This window comes from Magnolia sinica, chromosome 8 (assembly GCF_029962835.1).
Source record: "Magnolia sinica isolate HGM2019 chromosome 8, MsV1, whole genome shotgun sequence".
NCBI classification, from domain to species: domain Eukaryota; kingdom Viridiplantae; phylum Streptophyta; class Magnoliopsida; order Magnoliales; family Magnoliaceae; genus Magnolia; species Magnolia sinica.
Window position 1 is genome coordinate 73807699 of NC_080580.1, and position 16774 is coordinate 73824472.

Consider the following 16774-nt stretch of genomic DNA (forward strand, 5'->3'; position numbering starts at 1 on the left):
ATGAATTGAAAATGATCTTTCATCTCTGCAATCTTCATACACATCAAACAAATATTAAGGACGACCAAGGATCTCCTATGAAGATTGTCCACAGTAAGAACTCTTTCTCCCAACTAGCTAGACAAAACCCGCCACTCTAGGTGGGGCTCCATAAAACCAGTGATGGAAATGATGAGGATGGCCATGATTAGGAGTCATCCCGTTAATCAAATGTGTAGAACGAACTGAAAATCTACCCGAACTATGAACAAATAAGATCATCGAGTCCTCATGTTGTGGAGAAGGAACTATATTCCTCAGGCAATCATGTAAACCCACAAATTCCACAATCTCTTAAGCCGTCATATTCTTATAGTGAGGAGGATTCTAGATGACGGAACCATTGTAAAAAGAGTAGCATTGAACTATCATAAAGTAATGAACTGATCCAGTGTGGGGGAAGCCAATCTTAGATAAAGGTCTTGAAACACTTGATCTCCACACCAAATATCAGCCCAAAACCGAATACAATGCCCATTCCAAGGGAGTAATTACCCTTGTTCGTAACATGTGTTCTGTTGATGCTATTGCCTTCCAAAGATCGGAGGCCCAGTATAGAGAAAATCTCTTCACAAACCAACCTACCTCCTACGAGCTATACTTGCTTACGATAGTCTCTCTCCCCACATTCTTTCCGGTTCAGAGCCAAATCTCCAATGCCATTTTCCAAGAAGAGCTAAATTCATGGATTCCAAACTTTTTAACTTGGCACCCCCTTGCATTAATTGGCTTGCAAACCTCTTCCCATTTAGAAGATAGAACTTTCTTTCGTCCGAAGTCCCCTTATAGAAAAAATCCCTCCTTAACTTTTCTAGCTTGACTTATAGGGCACTTGCAAAAAGACATTAAATACATTGGCATATTAGACAAAGCCATTTTGATAAGAGTCAACCAGGGACAAATAACAATACTTCCAACTTGATAGCTTTCTCTCAATTCTTTCAATAACAATATCCCAAAGATGGACAACATGCTTCCTAATACGTAGGGGCAGACCTAGATACATTGTGGGAGTTCTCCAAAATGCAATAAATCCTCATTAACCACGCGCAGTGTTCGAAATATTGGTATTGCATTACGTATCGCACCCTAGGATACTGATACGTATCGGTTATTGCATGGGATATATCTGTTGTTTCGCGTAATGCATCACTATTGTTGGAAACATGGGGAAACATTGGGAAATTGGTTGAATTTTTCAATGAAACTTCAGTGATTGTTAAAAAAGACATCAATACCCACTTATAAATCAAAACATTACAAAAAACAAGTGCACATAATAGGTTTTTTTTTTTTTTTTTTCTTTTTTCTTATGGGGTCCTAATCTGTGTTGTCCAACCGAATTGATGCAAGTATATTCAAAGTCTATTAATATAATTTATAAATGTAAGATGATGTGTGGAAATACAAGCAATGCATTCAAAAGCAAAAGAAGAATCACTAGATCATGTTACATACATGTTTGATTTTATGTTTGGACACAAAGATTGCAACCGATTTGCGAGAAATTAGGAAATTTTGATTGTTTTCAATTTTCCGCAACTCGGCCCATCTCCTCCAAATCTCGAAATTGAAGCTCCCAATCCATGATTTTTCATGCAAAACATGAAAATTCATGGATTTGTAATGATTTGACACTGATTTACATTAAAAGAAAGAATCGAAAATCGAAAATGCTCACTGGATCAAACACGTGGGTTATATCTGACTACTTGTGTGTTTCTTATCGCACAGGTGGGATACAAGATATATCGTAGGATATATCGGTCAATATCGTCGATACTTAGAACACTGACCGCGCAAACTCCTAACATTTTAGATTTTACCACGATTGTTAGCCTCAAAATAGCTTCAAAGCAAACCATAAATTTTCAAAAGTTGTTCATAGAAACCGCATCTGCAGCACAAAACAATAAAGTATCATTTGTATATTGGAGGTGACTTATCTAAAGATCATCGACCGCAACCTTCAACTCACTATCCAAACCATTCTCTTCCCCTTTGTGTAGCATCTTACCTAGCTCCTCCCCTATAACGACGAAAAGATAAAGGGAGAGAGGATCCCCTTGTCTAAGACCCTCAGATGCCTTAAAGAAGCCTTTTGGAGACTCATTTACAAAAATAAAAAAGGAAGCAAACTAAATGCATGACTGAATCCAACCCCTCCATTTCGAATTGCAAATTAGTTTGTGTAGCATATAGTCCAGAGACCCCCAATCCATATGATCATAGGCCTTTTCATGTCTAACTTGCACACTATTTTGCATTTCCACTCCCTATATTTGGAATCAATACTTTTGTGGTTGATAAGGGCGCTATCCAAAATTTCTCCTCGCAATAAAAGCTCCTTGATTCTCATTAATAAACGAGGATAGAACTTTCCAAAATCTTAGGGCAAGGACTTTGGCAAGGATTTTATGAGGACCTCCAATAAGGCTTACATGCCTAATTGTTTTTAATTGCTCTGTGTCGGGAATTTTTAGAATAAGAGGTATAAATGAAGCCCCAAGCTTGTTAGAGATATGATCGTGCTCGAAGAACTTTAAAATAAAATCCATCATACCTTTTTTAATCAAAGACCATTATTTTTGAAAGAACCGCATTAGAAGCCATTAGGGCCAGGAGCCATAACCTTGGTCCCCACACATTGAATCAAGGGCCACTTTCACTTCGTCTTTTGCAATTGGCGATTCAAGAAAGGAAGCATCCTTAGTTGACAATCTATGAAAGTCTAAATTATCAAGCCTCGATCTATTCCACTGATCACTAAATAACAACTTCTTGTGATAGTTAATGATAGAATCACAAATTCGACCTTTGTCCGCTGTCCTCATCCTGTCCACAATCAAACTGCTAATCCTGTTTCCACAAGCTTGGACACTCGCTATACTATGAAAAAAGCGAGTGTTTTTGCCCCATTCCTTTGGCCAAACCACTCTTAATCTTTGATGCCACTTAATTTCCTCTGCTTTTGAGCGGTTAGCATAACGTGGATATAAAGCGGATCTCTTCTCTCTCTCCTCTCCCGTTAATCCATCGAACTCCTCCAATAAGTTGAAGTTGTGAATCTCCTTGGCCCTATCATCAAAACCAGCCACTCGGGCACCAAGCACTTCCTTCTTGGAAATTTTTATTATTTTCCTTCTAAAGATTCAATTTAAGGCAAATCCTGAAATTGGCAAAACTCCCATGGCTAAGGATTCCCACTAATCAACAACCAGCTAGTCAAAACCATAGATTTCCAACTAGGCAAGCTCAAAATGAAATGGTTTCAGTCCCCAATTCTTGGCAGCCACCTTTAGGTCAACAGGACGGTGATAAAAATCGGCCTTGACAAAGCCACATCTGTTGCATATTGGAAATTTCTCTAACTAGTCTGCTGATGCCAAAAATCTATTAAGCCGGGATAACATTTTCTTAGCCATTGGACCATGTGAAGTTTGCGCCCCCCAAAGGCAAATCCACCAAATAGTGTCTAGACACCCAATCAACAAAACACTTCATACTGTGAGTAATGTGCCCCCATGGAAGACTTCTCATTGAGAAACCACATCACGTTGAGTCGCCCCTAGCACACCAAGAGAGTTGCATCTCTGCCTAACATTGTCTAGTTCCACCCAGAACTAATCTTGTAGATTAGAGGAGCAAGGACCATACACTGCTGAAAAAAAATCAACTGGAAGCGTGAAGATATCTCTTGCAGCAATATCGACAGAGAAAAGGTCCTGAAAAAACCATTTACTTCGCCCCTAGCACACCAAGAGAGTCCCATCTCTGCCTAACATTGTCTAGTTCCACCCAGAACTAATCTTGTAGATTAGAGGAGCAAGGACCATACACTGCTGAAAAAAAATCAACTGGAAGCATGAAGATATCTCTTGCAGCAATATCGACAGAGAAAAGGTCCTGAAAAAACCATTTACTTCCTCCATAACTTAAGAGTTCCTCGCCACTATGATACCTCCCGCAAACCTAGTCACATTGATAGCACCCCATTCCTCACTCCTAATCCCGTAAATTGAATCGAGTAGGCTTTTATCTACCAACCTAAGCTTGGACTCTTGTAGGGAGATAATATTTGCCTTCAATTTTCTTTACACTTTCTTGACTTGAGCTCTTTTAATATTGTAGCCCAAGCCCTTGATATTCCATGAAAGAATAATCATTGATCACTAACCTTACCTGCTCTTTCCCTCTTTCGTCCATTGGCCATTCCTGCTGAATCATAATTGATGATGCATTTAAGGCTAAGAAGCTCCCTCCATCCCCCCATTTTGAATTCTTTGTTTTAAAATAATTCTCTCTCTCTCTCTCTCTCTCTCTCTCTCTCTCTCTCGGTTTTTTTTTTTTCACTTCTTTGTTTCAGTCATGAAGGAAGCTTAGAAACTAATTTTAGACTAGATTAAGCCTATTTTGAGGATCAAAACACAAGATTTGAGAGGGATTTGATGAATCAATTCAGAATAGACCATTTTGGGAGATCGAGAAGAGTAATGAACATAGTTCGCCTTCGCCCCAAGATGAAGACTCGATGATCTGGAAAGAACATAGCTCTGGTGTCTTCTCAATGCGATCATTTTATAATATGATCTCTGAGCCGATTACCTCACTTTCCTTTCCGTTTCATTTTTGATCCTATGGGGCCCCTCTGAGGATCGCAACGTTTGTTTGGCTTATAGGAAGGAAAAGAGTTCTAACGATCGATAACCTTCAAAGGCGATCCCTTGTTCTTCCCAACATATGCTTGATGTGTATGGGTGATGCGGAGTCCATTGACAATCTCTTCATCCATTGCCCCTTTGCGTGTAAAGTTTGGGTCCACTTCATATCACTTTTTCATATGTCATTAGTGATGTTGCTTTTTGTTGACCATCTCTTATGGGCTTGGCACGGAGTGGCAGTGGGCAAGTCTCGAATAGCCATTTGGAGCCTGATTGCTATGGGGATTTGTTGGTTTATTTGGAAAGGTCGGAATAGTTGATGTTTTGAAGACAAGGATCATCCCATTGAAGAAATCATTTGCGTAATGAAATTTGATGTTGCAGAATGGGCTCTATATGTCAAAGCAGTTGCGTCTGCTAAACTTTCAGCTTGATTTTTCACCTAGCGTTGGGTTGTAATTGTAGTTTTATATATATATATATATATATATATATATATAGAGGCATGCTCACCTACGCACGTGCGCACCTTTGCACACGTCATGGGTGTCGAATCTGAACAGTCCATAAGATGCGGAATCTCATGAAACCTTAGGGGGTGAATTTTCACCTTGAACTAATATTCTGGTGGGCCATAGAAAAGAGAAATTCAAATCAAGGGAAGAAACTGTTTGCATTTTTCATGGCCCACCTAAGTTTTTTATCATATTAAAAATTCGTATTAGGGGGTGTCGTGAGGTTCTGCTTCATGTGGACCGTTCAGATTTGCAAGACTCATCAAATATGATGAGTTCTCAAAAACATCCGTATGTAAGACGTACGAACTGGTTCGCAGGTGAGCGTTTCCGTGTATCTATATATATATATATATATATATATATATATATATATATATATATATATATATATATATATATGCTCACTTGCGCACCTTCTTACGTGAACACCTGTGTGCACCTTTGCACACATGTCTTAGGCACAAAATCTGAATGGCCCACGTGATGCGGCACCCCTTGAAACCTCACAAGCCGAACTTTCAGCCCGATACAAAACTCTTGTGGGCCATGGCAAAAGGAAACAATTTCCTCCCTTGATTTGCATTTCTCTTTGCTATGGCCCACTAGAGTTTTGGATCAGGCTGAAAATTGTGCCCATAGAGTTTCAAGGGGTGCCACATCACTTGGACTGTTTAGATTCTATGCATAAGACATGTGTGCAAAGGTGCGGACAGCCTTATCCGACGGTTGATAGGAAGGTTCGCACGTAATGACGTGTGAACCAGTGCGTAGCTGAGCGTTTCTCTCTCTCTCTCTCTCTATATATATATATATATAGAGAGAGAGAGAGAGAGAGAGAGAGAGAGAGAGCATTTTGGGAATATTGGAATAAAGGGAAAACCATCATGTTTCCCCAATTTTCATCTTCTTTTTGTTGTATCCATATGTAATGGGCCTTAATCCACCAAATGATGCTTGATTTATATTTGATTAGGACTACATGGTTGACTTTCAGTAGGACTCTAGCTGACACACAACATTCTTATTAAGAATGGTCTAGCACTATTGAATACATGTTAGAAAAATGCGCACAAAAAAAGAAGAAAAAAAAAAAAGACAATTCTGATGTTTAACTCTTTTTTTTTTTTCCTTTTTTCCCAATAATTATTTATTTATTTTTTCGTGGCACCAAAAACAATTTGGGCTGCTTTGGGCTTGTATGGCCTGATATAGTTTTGATAAGGTCACATAAGCCTTTCATTATATATATATGTATTATTTTTGGCCCAGGATGATATGCAAGGTGTTCCGTGGCCACCACCGTTACCTTTACGATACAGGGCATAACGGCTATTACGACCCCATAACGGCCATTATGGTCTCTCTTTTTTATTTGTTTATTTATTGAAAAACCCTCGAAATACTTGTATCTGCCCTGTAATGTTGATTAAAAAGTATGAAAAACATGTGTCTGTCCCGTAATAGACCATTACAGAACTATTATGGCCTTTATGGGGGATGTAACGTGCCGTTAACAGCAATTACGGGTCATTTTTTTACATAACGGCTATGGCGGCTGTTACGACCCCGTAACGTGTAACGGTTGCCACCGTTACCTTTACGTAATGGCCTTTATGGCCCCGTAACAGCCTTTATGGTACACCATGATATGCTTATCAATACCATTATTCAAAACTTTGCCTTTAATGTCCCCATCCCATGAATGAAATCGTAGTAGTCTCCATCCATCCCTTTATTTTCAACAATTAATGTTTTTCTGTTACATGCATTGTGGAATTGAGCTAATAGGTTGATTGAAACTGCATATACGTCAAACCATGGCTTCCAAATGCTTGGTAATGATATTGTAGTTCAAATTTATCATCATCATCAATGGTCGTTGTTGTCATCATCATCATCATCATCATCTAAGCCTTATCCTAACTAATTGGGGTCGGCTTTTGGTTCTACTTTATAAATAGAAATTTATTATAGGCATGTTTGATGTCACCAATTCCATGGAAATCAGTGGAAATTGACAAGGTTTTTCATTGATGTGGCAGTTTGAGTTGTTTGGATAGCAAAGAGGAGAGGATTCTACAAAGCAATCATTAATTCCAAAATTGGGATTCTTTGGAACGAGAAACTAGATGACCATTGTCTCACAAATATGAGATTTTCACTTGCCATCCAAACACGACTCCTCAAAAATGGAATACATGTTTCAATACTTATCCTAGAAATAATAATTGCATACTCATTACCCTTTCTTTCCTTTTTATTTTTTATTTTTTGTTTTATAAGAATACGTGTTTCCAAATTTTGCCTATATGTTCAATGCAATACATTTCCTGTTGATATGAGTTCTTTACATTGGGCTAATGTCATTTGTTTTTTTTTTTTTTTTAAACGCCTTGTCTTGTTTCATGTCTGGTAGTTGTTTTATTTCTTAGCTATGTATCTACTATTTTTACTATATGGTATTCACACAATAATGATTAAAGCGTTACATTAGATCGTGTCAGGAAGATTTACCAGGAATTTCCTCGGATTACTTTGCCACACCACTTGGGGGATGAGGATGATGATGAAATGCAACAACTTTCAGAAGCCATGGTGGCAGCAAAAACACGTGTTGAGGGTTGCTCCTCATTCTTGAAGGCTGCAATTAGGTGAGGATATATATATATATATATATATATTTTGCATCATTGACTTTTGGTTTGGAAATTCTCTTTATGTGCATGCTTTTGTTTGAATACTTTTGGTTTGGAAATTTGCTTAGTTTTGTTGTATTTTGCTATTTTTGTTTGTCTAATTAGATCCATCATCATTCAAAAAAGTATGAGGCCACTGGTTGTCATCAACAATATTGGAACAACTTTGATGACTTGAATGATGATCTGTGACATGCATGTCAACTGCAACAATGGTGACAATGACAAAAACGTTTTGTTTGGGGGCATATTGAAATCATTGTTTGGTTTATGGTAATTGAAAAATCCCTATAATAATAATTGTATTTCGCAATAGATTTTTGGAATTTTGTTATCCATCAATTTGGGGTTTTTATTAGCGCCTTGGCTGTGGTTAGTGGTTTAAATATTGATAGTATCGGGCCACTGGCCAATACTATTGATATCACATGTGGCCGATACGATATACAGGGGGAGTTGCCACATTCCTTGTATCACACAAAATATTGGAATGCATTGCCTATATATGACAATATGTCATTACATTGTAATTTTTTGCCAAACAACCTTCATAAAATTCCCCGGTATCGTCAACACATTAGATACATTGCGATATTTACTGCCAATACATTGCGATACATTCCCCCACCGGAAACTTTAAAAAAAAAAATGCCAAAAAGCCTCACAAAAATCTATTTTCTCCTAGATTTGTTAGGGGAATCTGTTTCATACTTATTGTATGATTTATGAATTATATGAACTCATTTAGGATATAATTGCATCACTTTTGTCAGATAGCGCATGTTTTAGGACCCTATTCAAAGGAAACTTCTTGTGCATAGTTGTTTTTTGTGATCTTTTTAGTGCGTAATCATTTTATCTTTCAGAAAAAAAGTGTGTAATTGTGTCTCTTTCAACATATCCTGAAGTACTTTGAAAAATTCCATAATTTCCAAATGTTTTCATCAAACTGCAATACATTCCCTGATAAATGCTATAGTTCCCATGCGATACCATATTTCAAGGGTACGATATGTGCATCAATACTGATATTTAAATCAGTGGCGATGGTGATGAGGAAGAGAAGAAATAAAGGGAAAATTGACAATATTTTAGGGGTTGCTTTTATTTTTCCCATTAAAGAAAAAAGGAAAGTGAATGCATCTTACCTTTCAAAGAAAAAAAAAGAAGGAAGTGAATACACCTTATCTACATTTTCCTTTTATGAGTTTGATCCTACACATGCGTATAATACGAGAAAGATACCGTGACTTGCCTGGGTCACTGATCTGACTCACCAGAGTCTAATTACTGTCGTAGGCCTAGTTGAGTTTGAGCTGGGAGTTTTCCAACCTTGGGAACTTAATATAGTTGATGAGCTGTAAAACAGACAATTGGATACAAAAATATCATATGAAAATATATAGGGAAATATTGCTTGACTTCAAGTCCATTTAGCTCATTCTCTTTTAATTTGATGCGTAATGTTGATCTTCTTGTTCTCTCACTGCCCAAAAGGTTGTACCTATTTTTCCTGTTGTTCTCGAAGGTCTGTACTTTATATGATATGTCAGTTCGCTTTTGTGAATGCTTCTTAATTGTATTTGATGATTCAGTTGCATTACTAATTTTCTTTTTCATTGTTTTTAATCAGGTGGTCTGCAGAGTTTGGAGCTTCTAGGAATGGATCTCCTGAATTACATGATATGTTAGCTGAATATTTTTACACAGAATCTCCTGAAATGGTAAGACCAAGGGGAAATTTAATTTTATTCAAATTCTGGTTACAAGTGTTAAAAGATAAAAAGCCTTCTGATGCTGTGCTAATTAAGATTCATTGATGTGATGGCTTCACACACCCCAAGGTTTGAGGTTTCAAGGAGTTGGTGCAAACATTAAAAAAAAAAGATTCATAGAGTTTTCTCTAGCGACAATCTTACATTTTCTACAGAGATTGGTTTAAAAGAATTCATCCAATATGACTTTATTTAGTTGGAATTGTATCAGTTTCAGTCTGAAATGGAACAAGTCGACTGACTGAAATGGTACTGAAACCAACCAAAATTGGCTGATGTGGGCCTATGTAGGGTGAGTTGCTCTGGTTTTGGTCCTTGGCGAGTCGCAGTCCAGACTGTTGTTTAAATCCATGACAGAGAAGAAACCAGATTTCACTAGGCTCCCAAGGGGCTTGTTTGGACACAAATTTATGCATCGGTTTATTCTTAAATGATGTCATTCATGAGCTGAGGTGGTGGTTGTGTTTCACTGAGGAAAACATGATTCAATTGGTTTCATTCCATTTTTGCCTCACTTTGCGAAGGATATGATTTTAAGTCATCTCACTCTAGAAATGAGTGGCCCCAAATTGGGGCATTGGTGAATTTCGTGGGATTCCAAACACGGCCTTTTTCTATGATGCGCTACATGGATGATTTGCACATCTCCCTTCAGTTAATGCATGGTCCAAATTTGATGAATGCGTTCAAAATTGCTGTCCTTGTTTTCTACATTGTTCAGTGCCTCATTGCAAAGTTTGTTTGTTTTGTTTTGTTTTGTTTTGTTTTGTTTTTTTTTTTTTTTCCAACTTGTATCTTATGTCTTTCCAATTATTAGTTCTTGTATTTTGCTGGTACATGTTGGACCAATATACTTGTTGTTATGCAGGACATGGCTAGAGTGTCATTCCATTTTGTTCGAGGAAGCAACCCAGAGAAGTTTGCTGCTAAATTAGTAAATTTTATGGGCAAGGTTGGCCCTCTTGTCTTATGCTTTGAACTGTATCATTTATAGCGTTTCGTAAAGGTCAAGCTATATTGCTTTGGAAATTTAATTCCAACTTGCTATATCAATGGTATTCCATAATAGTAATGGTGGCCATAAAGGCCACCACCATCACCTCCCCCCCCCTCTCTCCTCTCATTCTCTCTCTTGGGAAAAAAAAACTGGAAGAAAACCTGTGTTGACCCCATTATGGCTGTTATGACTTTGTAACACATAATGTAACAGCCATTATGGTACGCCTTGGCTCTATCTTATTGGAAATGCAACGTCAAAAAATGAACCTTATAAAATGTTACCAAATATAGAACTTGTCTATCTGCATATTGTATTTCATGGTGTCATGCCAGCTAAACACCATCGTTGTCGTCGTTGTCGTAGCCTCGTCTCAGCTATTTTGGTATTGGCTTTACAAATCCTATTTCGCCAACCTTCAAGATTCAAAATAGGAATTCTCATGATTTCTTGGAAAGTGTTTGCAGATCGATTGCCTGCTTGAATATCATCATGAATTCATAATTATCATCACCATCATAGCCTTGGCCCAACTATTTGTGGCTGGCCTTTAAGAATCCTGCTATATTCCAAACAAGAATTTCACTTATTTCTTGGCAATAGTTTTATGATTATCCACCCACCTGATATGAACCTTTCTAAGCAGGTTCATACAACTGTTACCAGGAAACCTCTCATACAATTCTTTTGCTGCTTGCTGCCATCTTAATAAAAAAAAACCTCTCTTACAGTCTGTTGGTCAATAGGATCCCGATCAATCCATTGGTGGATCCATTGATGGATTCAGGAGTCAGTACATTGGTACATCCATTGGTAGATTCATTAGTTGATCCATCCGTAGTGTCATCAGTCAATCCACCTGTCGAGCCATCAATTGATCCAGTAATGGATTCTTCTTGTTTATCATCTTGGATCGTGACGCTTTCTACATATGTGTCTTCATGTGGATTTTCATGCTAATCCATGTCTCACACCCTTGGGATACAAAAATGTCATTAGAAACATTGGGAAACGCTATGGGGGAAATATTAGGGAAACTTTAGGAAATGGTGGAATTTTTTAGTGAAACTTCAGAAAGGAGATGTTAACCAGCCCATGCTCACACATTTAGAATTCAAAATGTTGCAAAAAAAGAAAGAAAGAGGATAATAGTTTTTCATTGTTTAGAGGACAAAACTATGCTATATCAGTTATAAGTAATGCAATTATCTCCAAAAGGAGTTCATATAATTCGAATATCATACAATACAATGAATAAAAAAGAGAGCAATAGATCCAAAAACTAAAAGAACAAAAAAAAAAAAAAAAAAACTTTGGTTTAAGATCTACTTGGAGTTACCCCTTTGTGGAGATGTTCTTTTATGCTTGTTGAAATGCGGGATTAGTGTCAATGACAAACATTCTGTTTGCCTGTGTTTAGAGGAGGGTAAATGTAGTTTGAGTTTCCAACTCCTTCATTAATCAATCCCAATCTTGCCTTTTTGATGTAGCAAAGAGGGGGATTAAATATTTCTTTTTCTATTGTTATTATTATTATTATTATTATTGGTGAGGAGTGAACTTAAACTGAGGTAATGTAGATATCAATTGTAGATTCACCACTCCTGCTTAATTGCCACATATAGAGAAGAAAATATCCAACAACGAATGCAGTTGAGGGGCCTTTGTGGGCGAGTTATATCTATTTGATATCCAACAACGAAAATTTCCAACAAAAAGAAAATATATGTTTAATGTGCATGGGAAATGAGGAGTCGATTGATCATCTCCCACACTTGCTTTGCTTGCTTCAAACCGCTTGGGTGATGCGGAAGTCAGTTGAGGGGCTGTTGTGGGCATGGCATGAAGGAGTTGGTAAATCTGGTAAAGCTTGTGGAGATTGACCATCATGGCATTTTTTTGGGTGGTTTGGGGAGCTAGGAATGGACGGTGTTTTCGAAATGAGTGTGAGAGTGTGGAAGAGGTTGTTAGGAAAGTTAAAGGTCTTGTTTCAGGATGGGCTGTTTATGTTAAGACCGCTTCAGCGGTTTCTCCTTTTTCAAATGTTTTATTTTGGTTGTATTCTTTCCTTGCTTTTGTGATTTTTTAACAAAATTTCAGTTCTATTAAAAAAATAATAATCTAACAATGAACTGTAGGTCCTGTGTGGCATGGAGACAGGAGTTATCATTGATATCATGGAAACTATCTTAGATATCTCATGAAATATCGCAGATGTCACAGGAAATATTGCAGATATTGTGATATATCATCATGTATCGACAATATTATCATCCATACATGGATGTTTTTTGGTTATACCCCCATGTTTTGTATTGGTACCTTGCAATATCCAATAATATCGGCTGATATTGTTGATACGTTGAACACTGATCTCAACAATTGGATAAGGAGTAAGGCTTCATGGGAATAGATTATCTGCTGAAATTTGGAAACTAGGTTTTTGGTAAGGACCGTAAGGTGATCTCTATATATTGGCTGATATTGCTGATAGATTGAATATTGATCTCAAGAATGAGATAAGAACTAAGGCTTCATGCGGAACAGATTGTGTGCTGGAATTTGATACTAGGTTTTGGGCTAAGTCATATCTAAATCTCAAGGATCAGTAAGACCGTGACCTGGATCAAGAGAATTTCCATTGGCAAAGGTTCTCCTTGTGACCTTGTAAAGAACAATTCGCCATCATGTTCACCAAAGCTTTGCCAAGGGTTTGCTTTCAGTGGCTCAAGAGAGAATTGACCATTGGATCCGTAGAGACATTCAACTTGAGGGCGAGTGTTAAGAGATAATTTGTACTATGAAGTTATTCTTGTAACTTTTGTGTTCTCTGAGGGTATTCTTGTAACTTGATGATAGTAGATCGACTACTGGATATTGTGTTTATCTTAGCCCAATACTTTTGCAATGTTGTTATCTCTTGTGCTACCTTGGTCACTCTGTTTTGTGACAATATACTCAGCGGTGAACATGTGGCTTCAGACGTTTACGCATGCACCAAGTACATAAGAATGACTGTCACACGGTTCTATAGAAAGTTTCCATAAGTGAAGTTAAGATATTCTTTTTGTGACATTGTAACAACAAATTTTTGACGTCTTCTCCAAAGCTTTGCAATGGGATCTTTTCAATGGCTCAGGAGAAAGTTGGCCGTTGGAGATGTCATGGCTCCCACGCCTTTTGAAGAAGCTGCTTGCCGGTCCCATTGGGTTGGGGGTGAAGGGATAATTTGTACTATGATGATATTCTTGTAGTTTGCTTTAGTATGACCATATGCGGGTATTCCTGTATTCTGTAGTTCTAGAAGCTTCCATGGTGGTAAATCTTTTAGATAGGGTTGAGAAGATTTTTAGAATCTTCCCAGATTGACTTGAGAAGTCCATAAATAATATACCTCCATTTTCACTCTATTTATTCAATCATGAAAAAAATTCAGCCCTGCAAGGTTTTTACAGCCTTGACAGATCATGTTTTGCCAATCATTCCCAATGCCCTAACTACCGTAACCATACAAGCCCTCATATCCCTTGCCACCTCAAGCAGTCTTTTTAGGTCTTTCCCTCATTCTCCTTTAGGCTCTTAAACCATAGTCAAAAGTTTCCCATCTAATGAGGGTTGTCTCTGGCTTTAGTAACATGGCCGAACCATCTCTATCGGCTCTTCATCATTTATCTTCCATTGGAGCTACTCAGATGCTACTTCAAATATTTTAATTCTTGATTCTTAGAGTTATGAAACAGAAATTCACATGATTTTTGACAAAAGTTTTATGGCCATCTGCTCACTTGAGTCAACACTCATTCGGGTCTTGGGACCAGTTGAACATTGTTTCCAGGCGGAGTTTAAGCATATGATTACATTCCTAGACGTAGGGGAGATAAATGGTTACTTTTACCATGCAACCAGATGCATTTCATAAGTGGCAATTTATCAATCTAATAACAGTGTTTATAGTGAAATTGTATAGGCTCATGCCTGATGGATGCTAATTCAGTATAAACAAAGTAACCAATCATTGCCTATAAATATACTTTCTTTTCATAAAAGTTTTCTCACCCCCCCCCCCCCAAAAGATCAAAATTTCTGTTTCTTTAAACTGGAAAGGATTTTGGGGTATAACCCATCCATGGTGGGCCCATCAAATCAGTGGTCTCGATCACGAACTAATGGGTACCCCATGTACAGAATCCTGCTCCATGGCAGGCTCTATACATTTGCTAATGCTCAAGACATGATATAGGCAAGCTATGCATTTGCACTGAGTGCGTTTGTATATGCCAACGGCTGCATTAAGAAGGCAAACAATTGCGTATTGTCTGTTGACAGTTCGCCATCTATGTTTACTGACATACTCTTTAATTATCTAGTGCTATCCAGGAGAAGACGATTTGGCCATTGCACGTGCAATTCTAATGTAAGTATGTAGAATAATATATACTTCTTGTTGGTTATACATGAAATGATTCTTAACTTGCTCAGCCGCTGCCTGTCTGCAATATATTTATTCTAACATCAGTGTTACCATCACAGAGATAGGCAGCCAACATGTTGACATGCACAGAACATTGGTGGCATTTCATCCATGATGAACTGGCATACATGTGTGTCAGTACAGACTAAATTGTGGCTTAATTGTGGATAAAGCATAGACCAAAAATCAAACTGATCGGACAGTCCTAACCATCTGAATTTGCATGTTGAATTACGACTCCTGACTACTCTTCTTCTCCACTGTCCATTTTATGGGTGCCATTTAGATGGTTAGGATCATTCGATCAGCATGTTTTCACACTATGCTCCATCTAGGACCATGGTTTGGACACTCTGGATTGATATACATGTGCGGTGAATTAGCCAGCACCATTTGACAGTCTGGCAAATGCACACTATAGTCAAAGTCCAGTTGTAAAATATTGAAAATCTTTATTAATGAAGCTGGAAAAGTTAAAACAAATGAATAAAAAATATACAATATGTTAGCACCTAATATATTGTATGTTGTTGTAGCACTTCATGACTGGCCACTGTCTGTCATTACTTCAAAATTCCAAGTGATATTTATGCTTTTGACCCTGACAAAGTATGCTTCCTTTCCCTGATAGGTATTTATCATTAGGGAATCTGAGAGATGCGAACTGCCTCATGGATGAACTAAAGATTCAATTGAAATCCAAGCAGCTTGACTTCCCAAAATCAGACTTGATCCAGTTCATTGTGTATGTTGTGAAGACGTAAGTCTTCCTCTCTTCCTTTCCCTTTCCTGTTAGAGTTTGTGTATGTCAACAATTGTGCTGCTACTAGAAAAGGGATATATTGGAATTTGGTAGTAGTTAAAAACCAATGCTTGCTCAATGTATCATGAACTCTGTAGTACTGATGGTTAGACTAATCGCAAAAGTTGAAGACAAAAAACATGCCAGCCAAGTTGATGAGTAAAACTAGCTCCTAAGCTTTGCTATTCTGGAAGAGTCCCCACATGTTGACGTGTTTGTGACAACCAGGCAATTTGTCAGGTTGGCCCCACCATGTACGTCCTTGTCCTCATCATCATACCCATCCCAACCATTTGGGGGTGACTTTATGAATCCTGATTTGCCAATCAATTCTATGCAAGGCCCTATCCTCGTTAACTGAATAAGCCTCCACATACTTTCTCACCGCCTCAACCCAAGTTCTTTTAGGTGCTCCTCTCATCCCCCTTTCAGGCCAGTCAACCCTGATTAATGTTCCCCTCACCAGAGCCATCTTAGGTCTTTATTGCATGTGACTGAACCATCTCTGTTTACTCTCCTTTGTTTCATAATCTCAGTCTGGTCTCCATTATTCTATTCTCTTATTTTATCTCCATTTTGCACTATGTTTTCTTGACAGCCCTATGGTCGAACCAATTTTCTGCTTTTGGAATGGCATGGGTGATGCCAACCACATTTCCATTCACAGCTCGGCAAGGAGTTAGGCTTGGCTGAAGAAGGAAAATTTCTTGGTGGCTTTCTCTACTAGCTATTTTATGGTCTATCTAGAGAGAAGAAACATGCTTTAACATCTTCTTAACCTGAAATGGCTAAGGAGAGGAAAGATTCATTTTTGA

General features: G+C 37.9%; 1 protein-coding gene across 1 annotated transcript in view; it reads left to right on the forward strand.

The window, feature by feature from the left end:
- Positions 1-16774, forward strand: part of LOC131254311 (protein GET4) — a 70170-nt gene that overhangs the window by 38214 nt on the left and 15182 nt on the right. The window contains exons 7-11 of the mRNA XM_058255302.1: positions 7713-7869; positions 9548-9638; positions 10558-10641; positions 15054-15100; positions 15789-15917. Coding sequence (XP_058111285.1) covers positions 7713-7869; positions 9548-9638; positions 10558-10641; positions 15054-15100; positions 15789-15917 — 508 coding nt within the window. The remainder of the gene's footprint in view (positions 1-7712; positions 7870-9547; positions 9639-10557; positions 10642-15053; positions 15101-15788; positions 15918-16774) is intronic.